General features: G+C 40.2%; 1 protein-coding gene across 8 annotated transcripts in view; it reads left to right on the top strand.

The window, feature by feature from the left end:
* Positions 1 to 19,713, top strand: part of MCF2L (MCF.2 cell line derived transforming sequence like) — a gene marked incomplete at its 5' end in the record, with an annotated part of 155,769 nt that overhangs the window by 96,085 nt on the left and 39,971 nt on the right. For 6 of the 8 annotated variants that reach the window (XM_082045242.1, XM_082045238.1, XM_082045237.1 and 3 more), the window contains 2 exons: positions 266 to 380; positions 19,472 to 19,562. In XM_082045242.1, coding sequence (XP_081901368.1) covers positions 266 to 380; positions 19,472 to 19,562 — 206 coding nt within the window. Of the gene's footprint in view, positions 1 to 265; positions 381 to 17,001; positions 17,345 to 18,302; positions 19,353 to 19,471; positions 19,563 to 19,713 lie in introns of those variants that run through there. The other 2 variants (XM_082045240.1, XM_082045241.1) reach the window with 2 other exon arrangements.

Genomic DNA, 19,713 nt, shown 5'->3' with positions numbered 1-19,713 from the left:
CTGGTGTCAAAGCTGCATTCACATGGGCAAAGACATTTGTGCAGGAAAAAATCAAATGTGGTGTAACAAATTTGTTCCTATAAAACTTCCTAAGCTCTGAAGAAGAGACTAGACTATTCAGAATAAATGATGACCACACTGATGAACACTGCACCAAAAAAAAAAAAAAAAGAGGGAAAAAACACAGTAGCTTCATGACTAGGAAACTGCAGGTTAGGTAAAAGGACTTGTATGTAAATACACCTGCTGCTTGTTTCTTTTGTAGGTGGAAGAGGGGGAGATGGATGTCCTGTTATCACCTTTCCAGACTACCCAGCTTTCAGCGAGATCCCCGAGAAGGAGTTCCAGAATGTCCTGACCTACCTGACGAGTATCCCAAGGTGAGCACCTGTCTAGGAGAAAATACGTTTTATCTGCTAAGTGATTTTTTACCTTCAGTCAGATAATGGTATAAAGGTCAGGCTTGCTATTTAATGAAAAGGAAAATGCAGCTTATAGTGCAGTGTCAATAAGTGTTGATTAGGGACAGCTGCCTAATATAGTTGTTAGATGAATTATGTAGTGCTATTTATATTTAATTAGAAAATTATTACCTGGTATATATGGATGCAGATTCTGTGATGAATGTTGTCCTCTTGCTTCTTATCTTTTCTTTATCTTAGAGTGCAATGTCCTGTGTTTTAATTTAAAACGTGTATAATTTTGGCTGACCACAGTTAATTCCTGTATACTACTCAAAACATTACTCGCTGTGAGGGAATATTCCACACTTCCATACAGAGTTTTTTTGTAACCACTTGTGCTCAATTTCCTTGGCTTTGTCTGTGCAGCACTTCCAAAACTTTGGCTAAATTAGTAGCAGTTAACACAGATGAGGCTGAGACACTTGATGAATTCTTTGCTTCAGTCTTGTCTCAGAGAGACTATCAGGCCTGTGTGCTTAGAGACAGGGTTCAAGAAGGAGAATGAATAGCAGCAGGTGAGGATCAAGACAAGGATCTCTTGAGAAATCTTGACCCAAATCTAGTCTTTGAGACGAGAACTATATCAGGAGTGGTGAAGGAGCTGGACAATGTCACAGCAAGGCTGATTCCTATCTTCTTTGGAGGGTTTTTGAGATCAGAGATGGCCTGTGATGACTGGAGAAAGGCAAATATTGCATTCATTTTCAGAAAGGGCACGAATAGTGATTCAGAGCACTACAGGCTGGTCAATCTTACTTTGTTCTGTAGGAAAATTACTGAGTCCTCTTAAAACACATTTATAGGCACAAGAAAGGAGGTGGTGATGGGTAGTAGCCAGCATGGATGAAACAGCAATAAATTATGCTTGACCAAACTGTTTCTATGAGGAAATGACTAGATGCATGAATGAGGGGCAGCTGTGCATGTCTTTTGCCACAACTTGAGCAAGACTTTAAACACAGTCTCCCGCAGCACCTTTGTATCCACTTGAGTTATGTCTTGACAGGTGGGTTGTTGGGTGGGTGAGAAACTGCTTGGATCATCAAGCTCAAAGTTTGTTGGTTAATGGCTCATGGTCTACCTGGAGACAGTTCCTCAGGGTACCATATGTATCTGTCTGATGTCCTTGGCAAGGACAAGGAGGAGCAGTGCACTCTCATCAAGTTTGTGGATGAGAAACTGGTGGACCAGTCAATACCCTTCAGGAAAGGACTTGCTTTCAGAGGAACCTCAACAAGCTAGAGGAATGGGCTGACAGGAAGGAACATAATGAATTTGGCAATGACAAATGACAAGTCCTGCAAGAAGGGACACCCCTTGCAAGAATACAGGCTGGGAACTAACTGGCTGTGGGGCTGCTTTTATGAAAAGGACCTGGGGGCACTGGTGGGCAGCACACTAGAAGTGAGCCAGGAAGATGTCCTGACAGCAGTGAAGGATGGTGGCCCTGGGGCTGCACCAGCAGGAGCATGGCCTGGAACAAGTGAGAGCAGGGATGTCCACCAACTGGCTCTCTCCAGACCCTTCCTGTAGTGTTGGGCCTTGCTCTGAGCTACCACAGGGTGAGGGCTCACAAACAGGAGTGAGTTCAGTGGGGCCGCCACAATGGTCAGGGCTGGAGCTGATATATAAGGAGAGGCTACATGAGTGGGGCTTGCTCAGCTGGGGGAGGGAAAGCTGTGGGCACTCAACAGGCACCATTCCCACCAACAAAGAGACAGTGGGGAGATGGCAATAGGCTTCTCAGAGAGATGGGTGGTGGGGAGAGAGAGGCCCAGGATGGGAATGGGAACAGAGAGGATCTGACCTGAATGTAAGGGGGGAAAAAAATATGGCACTGAGAAAATAAGTGTTGAGACAGGCTACCAAGAGAGGCAATGGAGTTTCTGTCCTTGAAGGTTTTCAAGACCTTGCTGTACAAAGTCCTGAACAATCTGGTCTGCATTTGGAGTTGACTACGCTTTGAGTAACAGGTTTGACTAGAAGCCTCCTGACATCCTTTAAAATCTGAATGATTTCCTCTATGTCTTTCCCAAATTGGGCTATCTGGCTCCACCAGATTAAAAACCTCTTAGAAACACAGGTTCTGTAACACTGATTAAATGCTGGTCTCAAGCTGTATTTCATGCTCTTTTCCCTGACAAAGTGCAATGCAACTCAGCATGGACCACGTTCAGTTCACGTTTGGAACTAATTTTGGCAGATGTCCTTCATGCATGTGCGTGCTTTTGTTTACTGTACATGCATGAAGAGAAATAGTGTTGTTCTTGCAAAGAGCTTTCCTCTTAATTATTTTGTAGGGCCTACTCCCTGTGAGGGAATGCTGGTTACATGCAGCACAATACTGTGAGGTGCCTTCTTGGCCCCTGGTTTATCAGGGGTAGGAGCTGTGAAGCTGACAGCCAGCTTCATTTTCTTCATTTATCACGATGTCGGTGAAACTATGTAGTGCAAAGCCTCCCTTGATAATATCTTTCTTGAATACTGTTATTACAAATAATTATGCACTAAATTCACATCAGTTCCTCCTTTTGAAAATCTTTGGTGGTATGTTTCATGGTGGCCTGTTGGGCTTCTGCACAGTGGGGTTTATGTGAGAAATTCTAATTGGAACAAACAGCATCTGCTGCAGGGGAGAGGACTGAGCGTATCCCACGGCATCGGTTTGGCAGAGCACGTTTTTATTAATTAAAAGTCTGGGAGCAGACTTTCTTGAGGTTTTTCTGTTCATTTCCCTTACCATCCAACAATGAATCTATGCAAATTGAGCCGAAAGTGGCCATTTCTGAAGTCTGGCTGTTCTTCTAAGATTTTCTTGTTTCTTTAATTTCTAATTCTTTAGAAAAAGATCGCTGTTCTGTATAAACGAAGGAGATAGCCCAGCTGGCTAAATGTGAAGTGTAAGGTATTAACTATTGTGAATATAACAATATGTTAGCTATTAAAGTAATAACTTCTCAATTTCAAACTTGTAAAAATGATGCCATTGTTAAGATAATGATAAAACTGGGACCTTTTTGTACCTGAGAACTACCATAATCTCAGAAGTGCTGAAGACATCCCTGACACCTTTGCTAGTGGTGTTATGAGCTTATTGTGTAAAATTTTGTTTATGAGCCATTGTGCAGGTTTATAGGAATAACAAACTACAGAATAACTAAACTACACTAATTTAGATGTCAATATGCATGCCCTGATAAAATATGTTTTGCTAATGGTGAATTATTGATTGCCTATGCCCTGAAGATAGGCAGTATTATAATTTGCATTGCGTTGTAATATTTCTAGTGCTGTTAAAGGCGTAGTAAGGTAGGATTTTTTGCTGCTAACTTAGTTTTCAAGGGTTAAAAATTCAAAGACTCTTTTGGATGCTTTGGAAACTGTTTTTGAGGGAAGTGGAGGCAGTCCATTATTCATTTATTTCATAAGTTTATTAAAGCAGTCTAAGGAGTACAGATTTACAGGAAGAATAAAAATGCAGCCCAGACCTTTTATGCGTGGACTGCTCTCCAGAGTAGTGTCATTTAGCTTATGAAATACATAACTCTGTCTTCTGTCTGTTCTGATTGACTGAGGGGAAAGGGACTTTTCTATGAAAAGCCCCGTAGAGCATGGACATGTCTGGAGCCACAACAGCTCCTCAGAAAACTACTCGTGCTACTTGGCCCCATACAAGATTCCAGATCACAGCAAGGGGTTGGTAGCAATAACTCAAAACTCTTTGCCTGCAGTCGCATGTTAAGGGAAATATTTCATGGAAATGACAGTGATGACCTGCTAAGAGCCTCGTAAGAAAGGACCTTTCTTTGCTCTGCAGTAGAGTTCACCCAATAAAATATTTACTGGTTTAGTAAATCTTAGCGGCGGTGGCAGATTTTCAAGATTTGTTCACGAGTGAAAGAAGAAGTCATTTTGTAGTAAGACTAGCTTAGGCATTTTTTTGAAAGAGGAAAAACTGTAACCTCTTAAACCTACCTTTATTATTCCCTCTAATTTTGTAGGTAAATATGACGTTGTGTCTTCTGATTGCATTCTTGTTCTGTGCTGTCTGAACACTGGGTCTCAGAAGCTTTTTCAGTGTAAACTTTCTCTTGTCTTTTTCATAGTGAACTTTAATCATGAAGAGTTAAATGTCTCATGGGGCACCCCCCATTTAGGAATGGAACTATTGCAAGTTGCATGTTGCCAACTTACATGACCATGGAGCAGAATAGTGCAAATAGCAGAGCTATCAGCATGTGCTCAAATGTGTAAATGCCTGATACATGAGGATGTTAAGAAAGGAGACAGTAGAAAGGGAATATCTCATCTCAATTTAAGATACTCAGTTAACCCTGGTGCAACTGTATGTCATTAAGCAGAGAGCTGAACCATCTTCTTCAGGTGGGTGTTGTTAATGTTGCAAGATAAATTCATGTTCTATAGACAGCTGGTTAAAATACAATGTCTGCTATATGGTTTATAATCTCAAAATATTCAGTACAGGTTGTTGACATAGTGTGTGACAACAGTTGTGTACCATGTGCACTTAAAGATTGCTGCTTTATCAGGAAAAAAGATAAAATATGAGTACTATACACAATGGAAGATTACAGATAATCCCTTTATAACTGCTGTTTGGGTGATAAGATACATGTTATAAAGGTATACATGTAATACTTCTGAAACAGGTTTGTCCTTTTAGCAGCTAGTATTTTTTTATTATTATTGAAATACAATATAAAGCTTTTTTTAGAAAACGGTGAGGATTCTCTTTGATTTTTCTAAGGTCAAGTGATTTTTTTAGTTGTTGTTTTTATATGTATAGTACCCAGGATGAAAGGAGAATCTGTAGCAGTATGTAATGTAATTAAGGTGATACTTTTTAGGAAGAGTATTTTAATAAAAATGTTGAATTGGTACAAATACTTTACATATAAGTATTCATTCACAGGAATTAATAGTTCTTATCAGTGGAGTTGCTGAATAAAGTCATATCTGTAGATAAGTGTCTGTAAGAGCTGAGCTCTTTAAATTCAACTGGGTTTCAGCAGAGGACAGTGAGCTAAGTCTTGTATCTATTTGAGATGCTTCGAGGACATTTTATAATGTACCTATAGATAGGAGGCATTCTTCTTTGTAGAGGAGAATCAGACTATTACTTTACTGGCCTCCTATTACTTTACTGGGTGAGTCCTTAGGGGATTGTTGAGCTGAGTAGGAAGAGGAGATTGTGCAGAACAAGGTTGCCTCACCTCTTAGCTGAGTGAAAAACTGACAACACACAGTGTCCATCATTCTTCTTGCAGAGTGGGAGAGACACCTGTGGGATGTGCCTTTTACATCCCACATATGCAAAGGGTAGAGGAAGAATATTCTGTTCAGGTTTGCAATAGGTTCCTGAAATAGCTACCAACTGTACCCTTAAGAAGTCATCTCAGGGCATTCAGTATTCTATTCTTTTTTCCTCTCTTTAGAAAGTATTTTTTCCTCCTGTTTATGCTAGTAAATAGATTTCTAAGATTTCAAAGGTACCCTGAAGGCAAGTGTTATTTATACTTACTGCTATCCATCACAGATGTCACTCTAAACATATTTTTATTAACTTAAGTGTGCACACATCCTTGGAATATGAATTTATGAAATGTGGGGTGTAGCATGAGAACTTTGTCTAAACTAAATTAATAGATAATTGCAGTGGTTAAAAAAAAAAAAGAGAGTGGATTTTTCAACATATGGATTTCCTTCTGGTTAATTAGCAGTTTCTGTTGCAATCAGAAAACAACATGCTTGTAGCAGAGAACAAAAGGATATAGTTTTAGTGCTTTTCGTCATTGCTCATATAGATTCTTCTTTGAACAAAGAAAGCAAGCTATAATTCTTGTGGTCACAGAAGATTAGAAAATTAGTATTTCAAATTTGTAATACTGAGTCTTAAATACAAAGTTCCTTTCAAGAGAAAGCAAAGATAGTGTAGATTAGAAAATTCAGAACAGGTTTTCATTGCCAGTTTGAGTCCCAACACTGCTGGTTAAACACAATACACAGGCTTCTTGGACTTGTGTTCAGGAAGAGCCTTGTACAGCCCCTCTTTGTGCTGCCCTCCTGTGCTACTGCAGGATCTTGAGCATATCTCAGGTTAATTTGTCGTGTTCGGCAATTTCCTGTTTTGAAAGCTGTCCCTGTCGGTTTCCTGCCCGGGAGAACGTCCCCTTCTTTGAGATCCTGGTGGTTTACAAATGCTTAAACACCATGTGGCCTTCTAAGAAATCCTGTTGTTTTTGGTACTGCTTGGTGTTGGAAACTTGGGAGCCATCCTGTCTGAGTGACAAAAGAGAACAAGATGATCTCCCCAAGTGTCGATGTCTGACAGTTCGGAAGCTCAGTTGTAAGGGTTTGTGAAGCTTCAGGTAGACCCTTCCTCGTTAAATATACCAACTTCCCATTGTTTGGGATAACACCGAGGTACGTGGAAAACTGACGAAGAAACATCTGTACAAAGTCTTACAGCAGGTTCAGATCTGAAAAGAAGTCGCTACTGTAGGTGCAGCAAAGCATGACAGGGTGGATTTAGGTGGGGACCACAGCACAGCATGGGTGTTTGCTGGAGCTACCAAACCTCAGCGCAAAGGGCTCTGGAGAGTGCACAGCTCAGGTCTGGCCAGCCTGCTCAGCATAGATCCACCACTGCACCCTGAAAGTAGGGACGGCCATGCTGATGTAACACTGTGTTTTGAGCTGGTAAGTCCCTCAGGGTCCTTGCTGACCTTACAAAGAGCCGGTGTGGGAGGGTAACCGCATGTTTCCTCTTTTATCCACAAACTAAACAAGCAGCCTACCACTAGCTAAGAGTTAACTACTTTTGTTTTATATAGTGCCAGGGATGAACGTCACCACATATGGGTAAGAAGTGCCAAAAACAGATGTCCTGACAGTTCCCACTGACATGCTACGCAACAGCTTTGCAGCTTCAGAGTTTATTTCTGTCAGCTGTGCTTCATTTCCACACTCTCCTCTTTGTCAGATTCCAATCCAGGCTGAAGATGTGGGACCTGTACCCTGCTGTTACCTTGGCAGCCCCTCAAATTTGTCAGTGAGAACATTCTGGGACTTCCAGCAAAATCTGTCATGCTGTGTGTGCCCTTCCTTTCTCAGAGCACAGCTGCCGAACAGTTGTAAATGCCATGTGTTTCTGTAAGCAGAAGGAAGATGTAAAGGCTTAGGTTTGAAGTAGGAGTCTTGCATCCTAAGTCATAGTTTGAAGCTTTTGTATTGGATACGTAATTTGACAAGATTAGGTCAAAGCTCAAAGTTGCTTAGAGTATGAATTTTTACTGGGTTTGGAACAATTGACACTTGATTCAATGTCCACCTTGGGAACATCTTAAACTTGTTTTAAAGTTCAGTCCTGTACAGGCAAAGCCTTCCTAGTCTTTAAATCCTGCTTACACCTTTAAAGCTTAGAGCATTTTAACAGTATATAGGCTCTGTATTACACACACTATCCAATGGTAAATTTAATCTGCTAAGGAGGCAAGGTAAATTGAGCACTGTAAAATTGTAAAAGTTAATTACTAAAATGCTGGACCTGATGCAGGTGCTGTCGTTAGTCCAGTCTTAAGTTCAGAGTATTTAACCTTCTTTCTATCTATAAACTCAGTTTTCTAAAGTATGATATGCAGCATTCCAGATAAGGTTGTGCCAGGGCTCTGTGCACTTACATTAATGGTTGTCGAAATGTACTGGAAATATGTATAATTGCAATATCCTTATTCTCAGTAGGCATAAAAATGTTTTTATGGAGTCTGACTAATAGTTTAAAATGAGGAACGTGTAGGCTTTCTGTTGCTCAGATTTATTTAAGGATAACCGACATGCAGCCCTTTTGCCTTTATTGACCTATTTATCTTTAATTGTCCCTCAAGGATAACATGGCCTACTTCAGCCATCTGTAGTTAAGTCTAAATGAATCCTGAAAGTTGTTGTCTTTCTTCAAAGAGTTTGTCCAAAAGCAGCTCTGTGTGACCTAAAGAAATTACACTGTTTTTTTCATTTAGAAAATTAGAACTCTTCCATATAAAAAAACCTTATTTTAGTTAATTTCACACACTGAAAGAGAATCTGTTAAGCAATAAATTTATCTTTTAATGATTATTTCTGTTACCTGCAGAAATGCAGCAAAGCCAGTCTGATTTTAGTCTATGGGGTTCCTTGGTAGGGTAAAGCTTGCTAAGTTACCATAAAAAAGACTGATTAATACCACAGGAAATCAGTACATGTGGTACAAAGCAGATGTCTGGGTCCAGGTAAATGATGATGTCTGGACACTTCAGTTCTTATTTTTAACACTGGCTACATTCCCCCAGCTTCTCCGCAACAGAATAAGTTTTCTGAAGCAGAAAGACTGTCAGCATATATGATGGAACATAGCCAGCATTACTGTCCTCCCATCAGTTATGTTTGCATGTTTATTTTAGGGAGGAATTGACTTGAAAGTGAGAGAGAGGCTGATTTGAGGACCTAGAGTAGCAAAAGAGATAAAGAGGAGCTATAGGGACCAGTCAAGGAAGATACTGATGCCCATAGCTCTGAAGCTGAGTGGGGAAGGGAAAAGAAATGTGAATGTGTGTACTTTATAAATCAGTGTAAATACTTAAAAATAAATCAAGCTTGTACCCAATGCTGCTTATGTGGCTGAGGAACACAAGCTGTACTTGAGACAGAACTGCTTCAGGTAAACATTTGGATTACAATCTCACAATTTCAAGGCACCTACTGCTGTGCAGGATAAAGGCCTTTGGCTTCCCTTGAGACCAACCTTGAGAGCAACTCTCCTGGTCATCACTGATCTGTCACTCACCTCATTGACTGTTCATCTGATAGTAGCCCATCTTCCTTGTGGGTTCTTGCTCTGCAGGCAGATGCGGTAACCTGTTGTTGTCACAGTCAGGTGGTGAAGGATTTTCACATCAGGGATAGGGCCACATGTAACCACGCCTGGCTTTCTGGGCCACACTCATTGTGAAGTTTGCATGAGACTTCCAAAGTTTTGAATTATTATTAACCCCTTAGACAAAGCTCTTTGAAGTTCCTGTTGTTATTTTGTCTCCTGTTTATCTGGCTTTGAAGATCTCCTGTCATTGATACAACCTCATGTGTAATTATCTTGCCTACGCTTATAAAATTTCAAAAAGTATTTTGATGATGTTGGTCTTCCAAGCTGAATGACTCTCCTCCTCTTCTGCCTCATGAGAAAATATAATCAGTTGCCTGACATAATTTTTATTTATGCCACCTCACAACCCAGCATTCATCTAAATTCTTTGTCCACTTGCTGTGAAATCCTAAAATACAATTTTGTTTATCTGATGATTCCCCCAGTCGTGAGAAAATTGAAATACATTATGCCCTCAGACTACCTGGGGATGAACAAATATCAGCTGAGACCAAAAGTGGGCATAATAGGAAAGGGAAGAGATAAGGTTTTCATCAATGGTTCACTGGATAAGATTTAGAGAGAGTTAACTAGAATCTGGAGAAGGAAGAGAAAAAAAGAATGCATAGTAGAGGGAGGGAGAGAAATTAATCGAATTTCTTATCTGAACCACGTCTAATGATGAAACTTTAACAGGTTCAGTTCCAGTACAAAGGCTCATATTTTCTTCATTTCCTGTGCAGCTTCATCTGTTTCTCTGAAGAGAAGTCAGTGACTACCAAAACCAAAGTCAAGGGAAGGTCCAAATGCTGTGTTTTGAATGTGCATTTAAAAATCCATCTTCCAGTGCAGAATGAAAAAGATGGTAGAATATGCACATTGTTGTATTCATAGTGATTTAACTGGGGATTTTTGGTTTTGTTTTGGTGGTGGTTTTTTGGGGTTTTTTTGTGGTTTTTGGGTTTTTTTTTGTTTTTGTTTGTTTTTTGTTTTTGGGGTTTTTTGTGTTTGTTTTGTGTTTTTTTTGTTTTGGGGTTTTTTTTGTGTTTTTTGGTTTTTTTTTTTTTTTTTTTGTTTTTTTGGTGTGTTTTTGTTTTTTCTTTTGTTGTTTTTTGGGTTTTTTTTTTTTTGGGGGGGGGGGGCAGTTTTGATTTTCAAAAATCAGATTTTAAACGTAAGAATCAATGAGAAATGGTACCTCCTTGCTTACAAGTTATGCTCCTGCTGTGTGTGTCACAACATTAGCTGTGTTGGGGAAATGCAGCTGTGACTGCCAGGACCTCTCTATATAATAATTTTTCTTGGCATTAAGTGATTATGGACAGACCACTAGAGGCTGCACTTGTATAGCAGCACTTCTGACTGTCTAATTTTAAATTCTTCTGCTGGAGTTCCTTCTCTTTCCTATATTTCCTCATGAGCAATGGTCAGCCTTAGTTTGAGTTGAGGATGTTTTTCCTTCTACAGTTAAGGTTCGTTGAGCTGAATATGAGACGGCCCAACAATCAAATATGACAAAGTCTTCTAGATCAGTGGTCTTTTGCTGAAGCACAGTATAGGTGCTCACTAGTTAAGCACAGTAAGGAGTAGATTACAAGTTTTGTCCCTGATTCCAGAGATTTCGATACAAGGAGAAAGGTGCAGTGTGGTGACTTCCACACCACCAAGCACCAGCTTTAAATTCAGCATCTCAGGAAGCCTGAGATGAGCCTGTTCCTTGTGTCTGTGCTCTAGGGATGGTTTTCCAAGGGGATCAGAAGCAATGGGCATGTCCTCCCAGCTGCTCTTCCTGCATGAGCTGACTTCTTCAGTATTTTCAGCTGAAGAGCTATAAGTTACAAAAATTAAAGACAAAACTGTATTACTACTTCCATCTGAAGTTATGCAGAAATTGTTAATAATTGCATTCTTATTTTTGTCCTGTAGGCAGTGCCACGTGCCAGAAATTGAGCGTGCTCATAATTTCTGGGGTTTTTTTCTTATAAATGTTGCTGGAATAAGAACTGATATCTGATAAGCAGGTTACACACCTAACTGAAAGTGATTCTTAAGGGAATCTGAACTGAGATGTCAGGCTCAGAGTTTGAATTGGAGCCGAAATGTCACACGAGTTTGCTTTAGGGAGTCAGGAGGTCTGCTAGATAGCCAAGGAGCTTCATCTGGGTGTTTGTAAATGTTATGTTCATAAATGTTACCCTTGTTAGGAACATCTCTCTGCTCAGATGCGTGCAATGTTCTTTGACCTCTGTTAGTCATACATATACATCTTGTGGCAGAATTTGGCACCAAACTGCTATTTTCTGTCTAACAAGCTAAATGTCGAGACAGAATCATGCAATTGTATATACAACTGCCTTTTGGGAATATGTTTATATTTATATTTACATTCTATTTATATTCTTGGCATGTTGCTTTTTTGACTCCAATATTTCAATACAAATGCAATCCTCAAATTTTCTGTCATAAAAATAGAAAATATAAGGTTTTCTAATTTAGAAGAAGTGTAGGTAGAGGGAAGGTACTACTGTCCAGCTTTCAGAACACTTTCAGCTTGTTTTAGGTGTGTAATCACATTATGATTTGTCCATTTACATTGCAAATTTTGAGTATCATGTGTAACATTGATATTATAAAGGATTAGAACATCTTTTATTTTCCATACTGTTCTTCAACTGAGTGCTTTTAAGTACTAATTTAAGTGTAGGTGTCTAGAAAACACATAAGTAAGATCTGAAATAGCAGCAGCATTACAAAGCAGTATTCAGCTTAGATACTGTGTTCAGGCTTAGATACTTCAGCCTCACTTAGCAATTGAAACTAGAAAGCTTACTGTCCAATATGAAGCTCAAATAATGTTTGTTTTATATTCTTTTCAAGTTTCTGCTCTCTCTAAACTGATTTAATCAGGCACCTTATACAGTGAGGCTGAGTATAATGGGCTATAAAAGCCTGTGATACCTGAAGCTTTCGAATGGGAGCTTCATGGAGTGTGATATATCCTCTTATTTCCATCATTTACTTATGAAAGCACAAAATCACTTCCTTTTCCTCAGAGACGGTGGTTTCCAATGTTAAGAAGTCCTTAATGTTAGTCTCACTGTGGATAGTGAGAAAGAAGCTATCATAAGATCAAAATATTTAAAAACCAATCAACTACAAAAATATTTTTAAATTAATAAATTCAGGGTGTTTCAAAAAGATGGACCCAATTTCAAATTGAAATTACTTCAAAATTGGGTCCATCATTTTGAAACAGCCTGTAGAACATCTCTTAAAATGAGAGGAACATGTCAAATATATTTTTTGTTTGTTTCTTTTTTACAATACCCAGCTGGTGGATTTGTTTGGAAATTAAGAGAATAAATTGGCCAGTTTTGGAACCAAGTAGACTTTATGATAATGAGCAATCAAGAACTGGAAGAAAATGAAACTGCTGTAGGTCTAATTACTGTTTGGTGCCTGGATACTAATGTTACAGTTGAACTTCAGCTTTTTTTCATTGTCTGTTTCATAAACCATTAAATTATTCTGCTCTAGGAAAAAGTGCATTCTCTAGGACTTACCTAGTGATCAAATAGAAGAAATCTTGGTTATCCTGCATAAAGGACACAGGGAGGGGAGATGTGGGGCAAGGCTATGTCAGGTGAATCGCTCCTGCCATTTTTCTTGCTGGGAAGCTAGCATAAAACTGGTGATGTGAAATGTCACCATAGGGCTTAGCAGAATTATTTCCTTTCATAGTTGTGGTACTGGAGATTTCTGTCTTGATTTGTTAATACCATTAGTCATGTTCTTCACCATGTTATCTGACTGTCTTCTAGAGCCACTCCATTTCCACTAGGGAGATGGCTCTTCTTTGCTTTCATTCATTGCTGAGGCATCAGGAATTTCAATTTTTTAATGTATGAAACACTTATAATTAAGAAAGAGTTCTTGTCTCCCCTTCATCCCCCAATAAGTCATTCCTGGCAGCATCAGGAGAGGTGGAGAAATGGTCTTTGAAGTGGCTCAGCTTCAATCATTCAAAATGCCTCTGAAAATGTAGGGTGCGAAATTTCTCTTGGGAAACAATAACCTCACTCGTTAGTGTCTGGTTTCCAATATCCTATTCCTAAGCAAAGTAACAGAGAATGCTGTTCTTGATTACCTTAGCATGTTTGCTAATGACTGAATATAGGATGACTTCTGACTTCAAAGAGCAGTAACTGCTGGAAGCATTTTTATCACTGGGGGCATGATGGGAGCTCTTGGTGTTCAAACTGTTCATGAACTCTGTGCTCAGGCTACTGGACTGTCTCCTTCTATATGCTGAACCTGTTTGAGCATAAACTTGTCTTTTTTTTTCTACACTTGATGCAATTGTACCTTCAATAATTTTATTTATTTAAGACCTGATCTACACAACCCTTGTGACAAGCCCAAACATAAATGTAGCTACTGTATGGACAGGATGTGCAGTAAGTTTCCTATGATTTGTCACAGTGTCTTGTGTGTTTGCCCTTTCATGGTACAGTAGTACAGCCAATGATGGGCAAATGGGCCAGTTCCAGTCCTTCCTGCATGGCCTGCATGTTGCATGCCAAAAAAGATAATGATTTGTGAGCAGCCTGAGACCCAAGTCTCTTGCTGGTGAGGTCCCACCTCGAATCCTGTGTTCAGTTTTGGGCCCCTCATCATAAGAAGGACATTGAAATACTAGAGAGAGTTCAGAGAAGGGCAGTGAAGCTGGTGAGGTGTCTGGAGCACAAGTCTGATGAGGAGCGGCTGAGGGAACTGGGGCTGTTTAGCCTGGAGAAAAGGAGGCTGAGGGGAGACCTTATCGCTCTCTGCAACCACCTGAAAGGAGGTTGTAGCATGGAGGGGGGTGGTCTCTTCTCCCAAGTAACAAGTGACAAGATGAGAGGAAATGGCCTCAAGTGGCACCAGGGGAGGTGGGATATTAGGAAAAAATTCTTTATTAAGAGGGTTGTCAGGCATTGGAACAGGCTGCCCAGGGAAGTGGTTGAGTCACCATCCCTGCAGGTGTTTAAAAAACATTTAGACGAGGTTCTTAGGGACATGGTTTAGTGCCAGAGTTAGGTTAAATTATGGTTGGACTCGATGATCCTGAGGGTCTCTTCCAACTGAAATGATTTAATGATTCAAGCAGTGTGTGTGTGTCACTGGTCCACATTGATGGTCAGTGATGAGCTATAGATGGTAAGGGAGGTAGTACCATGGATCTAAAGAGAGTTTCAGCTGATAATAATGCAGGTTGCTGCAGACATTGCATTGCCTTGGTGCTCAACACAGTAATTCCTCACTGACATCCTACTATAAAAATAGCTGTTCAGACACTGAAAGCAAGAATTTCTAGCCCATTTGTATGTATAGGCAGAGACAGTCAATGTAGGGAACAATCCTGAGTGTAATATAAGATTTAAGACTGAAATTCACTTTTATTAAACGGTAATTATTTAACCTAAAAATGCTGCCCAGAATTTCAAACATCCAAAAGCTTGATATTATTGAGTCCCTGTGTTTAACCTGAAGGTTTATTTTATCTTGTGCATAATATACAAGCAGTTTTCATACAGCAATGCAGAAGCAACAGGAACTTATTTGTGTAGCAGTTGTCACCACCCATACCTTGGAGAAATACAAGGATCTTTCAGATGATGACTATGTAATTGCTTCCACACACCCCAGAGGGAAGTTTCTTTCTGCAGTCCCATGTACTGTAAGCTTTCCCACCCTTTCCCCCAGGTGCATGAGCTCATAAGTCTTGCAAACAAGACAAAGAGGGAGATGTCCCCATCATCTACAGCTGAGGAGTCATTAAGTGGAAGATTCAGTTCCTGCTCTACAGTCTACAGGGAGATCTCAGTGCTTGTTGGGCAGGTACTTTAACCTCAGTCTCCCAGTATCTCCAAATGGTGCTACACTGGCTCCCCAAGACAAAGGGAGGGGACAGAACAGAAAGTCTCCTCTCTGCTGCATTTTCTTCCCATGGTCTGTACTCTGTGGCCCCTGTTCCCCTTCTCCTACCAGACATATTTCCTGCAGAGCAGGGATGGTTTCTCTGCTGTTTTAGAAATGTTCTGTTCTTTTTGCTGGTGAATAAACAGAAGAACAGAGCTTATCTCATGATTTTTTTTTTTATTTTTTTTTTTTGTGTTAGGAGGGAAACAAAGGAAGGAAATACTAACTTTGAATTACAAGCTTATATAAATTATGTTTCAGAAAGTACACCGGATACAAATTAATGCATTAAAGAAAACAGAGGTTGTAAGGGAAATGTCAGGAAGCCTTAAGAGGCAGGTGCTTCTGCTAAGGTTGTCTGCTGTTTCTCACTGTTGGTTTCCAGTCATTTGCAATTCTGCCAGATTTTCTTTTGATCCGTGATGTCTCACCTGAGTTTGTTCTAATGTTCAGCCAAAATAGCTGAGCTGTTCCCATGAGGTTAGGGAACAAACCCACTGTGCTTTTCAAACACTGAAACAGCCCTTTGTGTGAGAAGCTGAAGTGGCTCCATCCTTTGGTCAAGGACTCCGGGACTTGACACTTAGAAGAACGATGGCCTTTGTGTCAACAACATACCTTGAGAAAAATCTGCCAAAATCCCAGGTCACAGATGCTCAGTAGTTACTTGAGTTTGTCAGAAATGTCCTATTTCATCCTTGGCCTGAGTAGGGGTTTATCTATCCATGGTTGCTGAATGAGCTGCCCTAGAGCCAGGTCCTCTACCAGGGCTGAGCAGGAAGACTGTCCCATGGGCTGTCAGTGCTGCCTGGTGACAGGCAGGGCAGGCAAAGCTGCCTGACTCACCAGGCAGGACCACAGCCTGGGGAAGTGTCCACTGGAGGGAAGATACTGAAAGATTGAGTGGGATGTAGGGCAAGGGAGACTGGGGTTGGAGAATGAGAGGTCTGTGGCATTCGGGAAGGGGTGAGATGAGAATTGACTTAGCCATTTGTCCTGACAGTATAAAATAAAAAAAACACAGTGCTAAGACTTTCTGAGCTGCTCTTGGGACAAGGTAGCAAGGGAGGAGAATGATTAATGTGATGGATAGGAGAGACAAATGTAGCTAGTGGTGACAAGTTTATTGGAGAGTGATACAGAAGCATGAGAAGACCTGGACTGAGCTGGTGAGTACAACACAGCTGGAGCAAGGTAAAGCTCAATGAGCAGGATGGGCCATGTCTGTTGGAGAGACAGACAGACATGTCTAAGGCACAGAGCAGAAGCCAAAAATACTTTACTCCCAAGAAAACAGAGAGGGGGTAAAATAAGGAAATTGATATTTGGATAGAATGTAATAAATATGGCTGAGGGAAAGGGCGACAGCTGGAACTAAGTTAAATTTTGAGCTAAAGAAAAATTCAATACCTGCTTGTTACCACTATCCTATTACCTAAAAGAGAGGGAAGTCTTGCAAACTGCCTTGTAACTATGTGTGCAGGTGTGTGGGGCAGCAAAGAGAGGCCGGTAGAGCAAGGGTGCACTGGCAAGCAGACCTGTTGCCAGTATTTACTTTTCTTGAATACGTGACTTTGTTGTCTTCATAATGTTCTCAACTTTGTTGTACACAATGTCTTAGTTTGGTTTGTTGCTTCCTGCCTATGACTTGCTGGAGCTGGATCCAGCCTCGATAGCCAGCCCTTTGCAACAAGGGAATGTTGTCAAGATAACAAATGTTTTTCCTCACCGTGATCAGTTCAGAACGGAGTATTTAATTTCTTTCAAGCAATCTGTGTTAACAGTTTGAAGTCAGGCACTGAAGAGTTTGCAGCTGGGTCTCTTCTAGCCAGCAGTGGGGAATCCTAGCTTTTGTCTGAGCCTGGAAAGGAGACACATTCTGAATCATGCAACCACCCAGCATATTTGATTCTTCAGTTTGATCCAGTGGAAGAAGGAGGCTGGTGAAAGACATCTTTTGGGCTGTTTTAGAGATGTCCTTTCCCTTGTCAGCTCTTCTGCTTAAGTAAGGCACGTCTTTTTTATTTCTAGGAGAATGGTATGAAGCTCTGCTTATTGCCAGGTGTTTAGGCAGATGATTGTGTGGAGCTGCCATCTAGATCTTATCTGGGAACCCAGCTGAGCTGGTCTTTCCCTGTGCTCCTGGAGAGAAATCTGATTGCTCTGTCAGAGGCTTTAATTTTATTCCTGTTATGTAGACATGTCAATATTTACTTGAAATATGACACAGACAATGCATTTAGATAGTCTGGGATCTGAGATAATGCTTCCACTGAGGAAGTATGCAGAAATTTCAGGATTTGCAGGGCCTTCTACTGAGCAAGGGAAATTGCTCTTTAAGAGTCTTAGTACCCTCCAAAATCCACGTGAACTGCTGTGGGAAAAGCTGTAGCACCTTTTGGACTCCATTCATCCATGTTTAGGCTCTCAAGGAGTTTGTTTTGCTACCTGATTATTGTGGAACATGGTTGCTATTCATATTTTATTTTGCTTACTCACTAAAGATTAAAATGGTGGGAACTTGAAATGGGGAACAGAAAGATGCTGAAATCAATCTGGATCTGTCTCCTTCTCTTGTCCTTCAAACAAAGAAAGAGAAGGAAGGGGGGAAGCTTTAGTAAATCATGGAAATTTACTGTAGTGGGAAGCATATGGCTAATATAAAGCTCTGTTTGTCAGCAAGGGTTATTCAGGCTTCCAGGGCAAGGACTCAGATGTTGTTTATCAGTATTATCTTAACCCAGGGGCAACAGTTAAGTAACATGCACTGAAAGTGGGCAGTGAGGAGTTGTGTCTAATATTTTCCTATGTTAAAATGATTGCTTAGCTGCTTTTGAAACAAAGCAAGTGTTCCTTTGCATTTTTTATGATTATTCATGTTTCCTCCTAAATATTTAGTCTGCAAATTTGAGAGATGTTACAGTTTGTAAAAAAGACTGTGAGTCATGTTTAAATGTGTAGTTTTGAAAAAGAGCTTCAGATGACAGCTCTGGGTACCTGTGTTCTTCATCCTCCTCTATGTGGTCTTCTTATTATGCCACCAACATAATCTTCTAAAGCAATGCTGGTGTTTTCATGATTCAGCAATCTTGAATAAAGGAACCTAACAGCCTGTTGTGCTGATTTTTATATTATCTTTTAAGGTATGACGATAACAAATCGATGCACAATATTTCTCAATATCATACAGTGCAGACAGTAGGCCTTGCAGGCAATTGTTATCCAGACTGAAAATGCAGCATATACATTAAAAATGACCAAATATGTGAGAAAATAGTAAACCCCAGCCCTGTACTTGCCTGTCGTTTCCATTTTGCTTGCGATTGGCTGGCAAGGGCTGCTGCTGGCATTGCACAATTGGCTTAGATGGGGAATTACAAAACAGGAGCAGATCCCTTGGTTGGGACTCGGTAGCACATGCAGCTGAGCACAGGCAAAAAAGAAAGGTCACCCATACGCCTGGATCTGAGCGGGATCTCTCTCACAGATGTTTCCATTCCGGAAAAGCGCATCTGATCTCGTTTTTCTCGTCTATGATTTGGAGCATTTAAATGCCGTAGGGATTTTTTGTTTCGGTGAATGTAAAAATGCACCAGGGAACAAGTTTGCAACCTGGAGGCATATGAGGATTTCAGATGCACGCAGCGGTGTCGTGGAATGATCAGAAGGATCTGCATTTTTAAGGAGTATTAAATATCAGTGAGAAGGAAGGCGATTCAAACAGAAGGTTAAAAACAGATGCAAAAGGAAAACAGTTTTGTTTTGATCCTGAAATTACACTGAAAACAGCATGAAGGAGGGATTCCATCAGCACCAAAACAATGGAAAATCAAAAGGGTTTATTTTCCTCTGAAATAATCTCAGTAGAAAAAATGTAAAAACAATCTTTCATGAAAAAGAAGAATTCATTATCTGAATATGGTTTGAAGCTCTGTGGAACATATTTGGAATTGCTGCATCTGTGTGGTATAGCATATCTTCATCTAAAGACCTTAAAGATTCTGTACAAAAAGGTCAAGCTACTTTTTTTAAACTACTTTTTAACTGCCTTTTTTAGTGAGAGAACCAGAGGAGTTTCATTTGTATTTTTAACAAAACTTTGTCTTTTTCTTCTTTCTTCCTCCAAACTTAGTTTACGAGATGCTGGAATTGGATTTATTCTTGTCATAGATCGCAGGCAGGACAAATGGACCTCTGTGAAAGCTTCCATACTGCGGATAGCAGTGAGTACCTTTTTAAATTAACTCCTTAGAAAGATTTTCCATGTTGAACCTTCCTTTTATGAGTAGAAAAACAGAAATCACTTTATTTCTTCAACAAAATGTTAGCTGATACGACACAAAAAGTATCCAGTAGTTGTTTTGTATCCCTGCT

Source organism: Streptopelia decaocto (assembly GCF_964273445.1).
Source record: "Streptopelia decaocto genome assembly, chromosome: 1".
Classification (NCBI taxonomy): domain Eukaryota; kingdom Metazoa; phylum Chordata; class Aves; order Columbiformes; family Columbidae; genus Streptopelia; species Streptopelia decaocto.
Note: the sequence above shows the minus strand (reverse complement) of the source record. Positions and strands in the feature narration are given on the sequence as shown.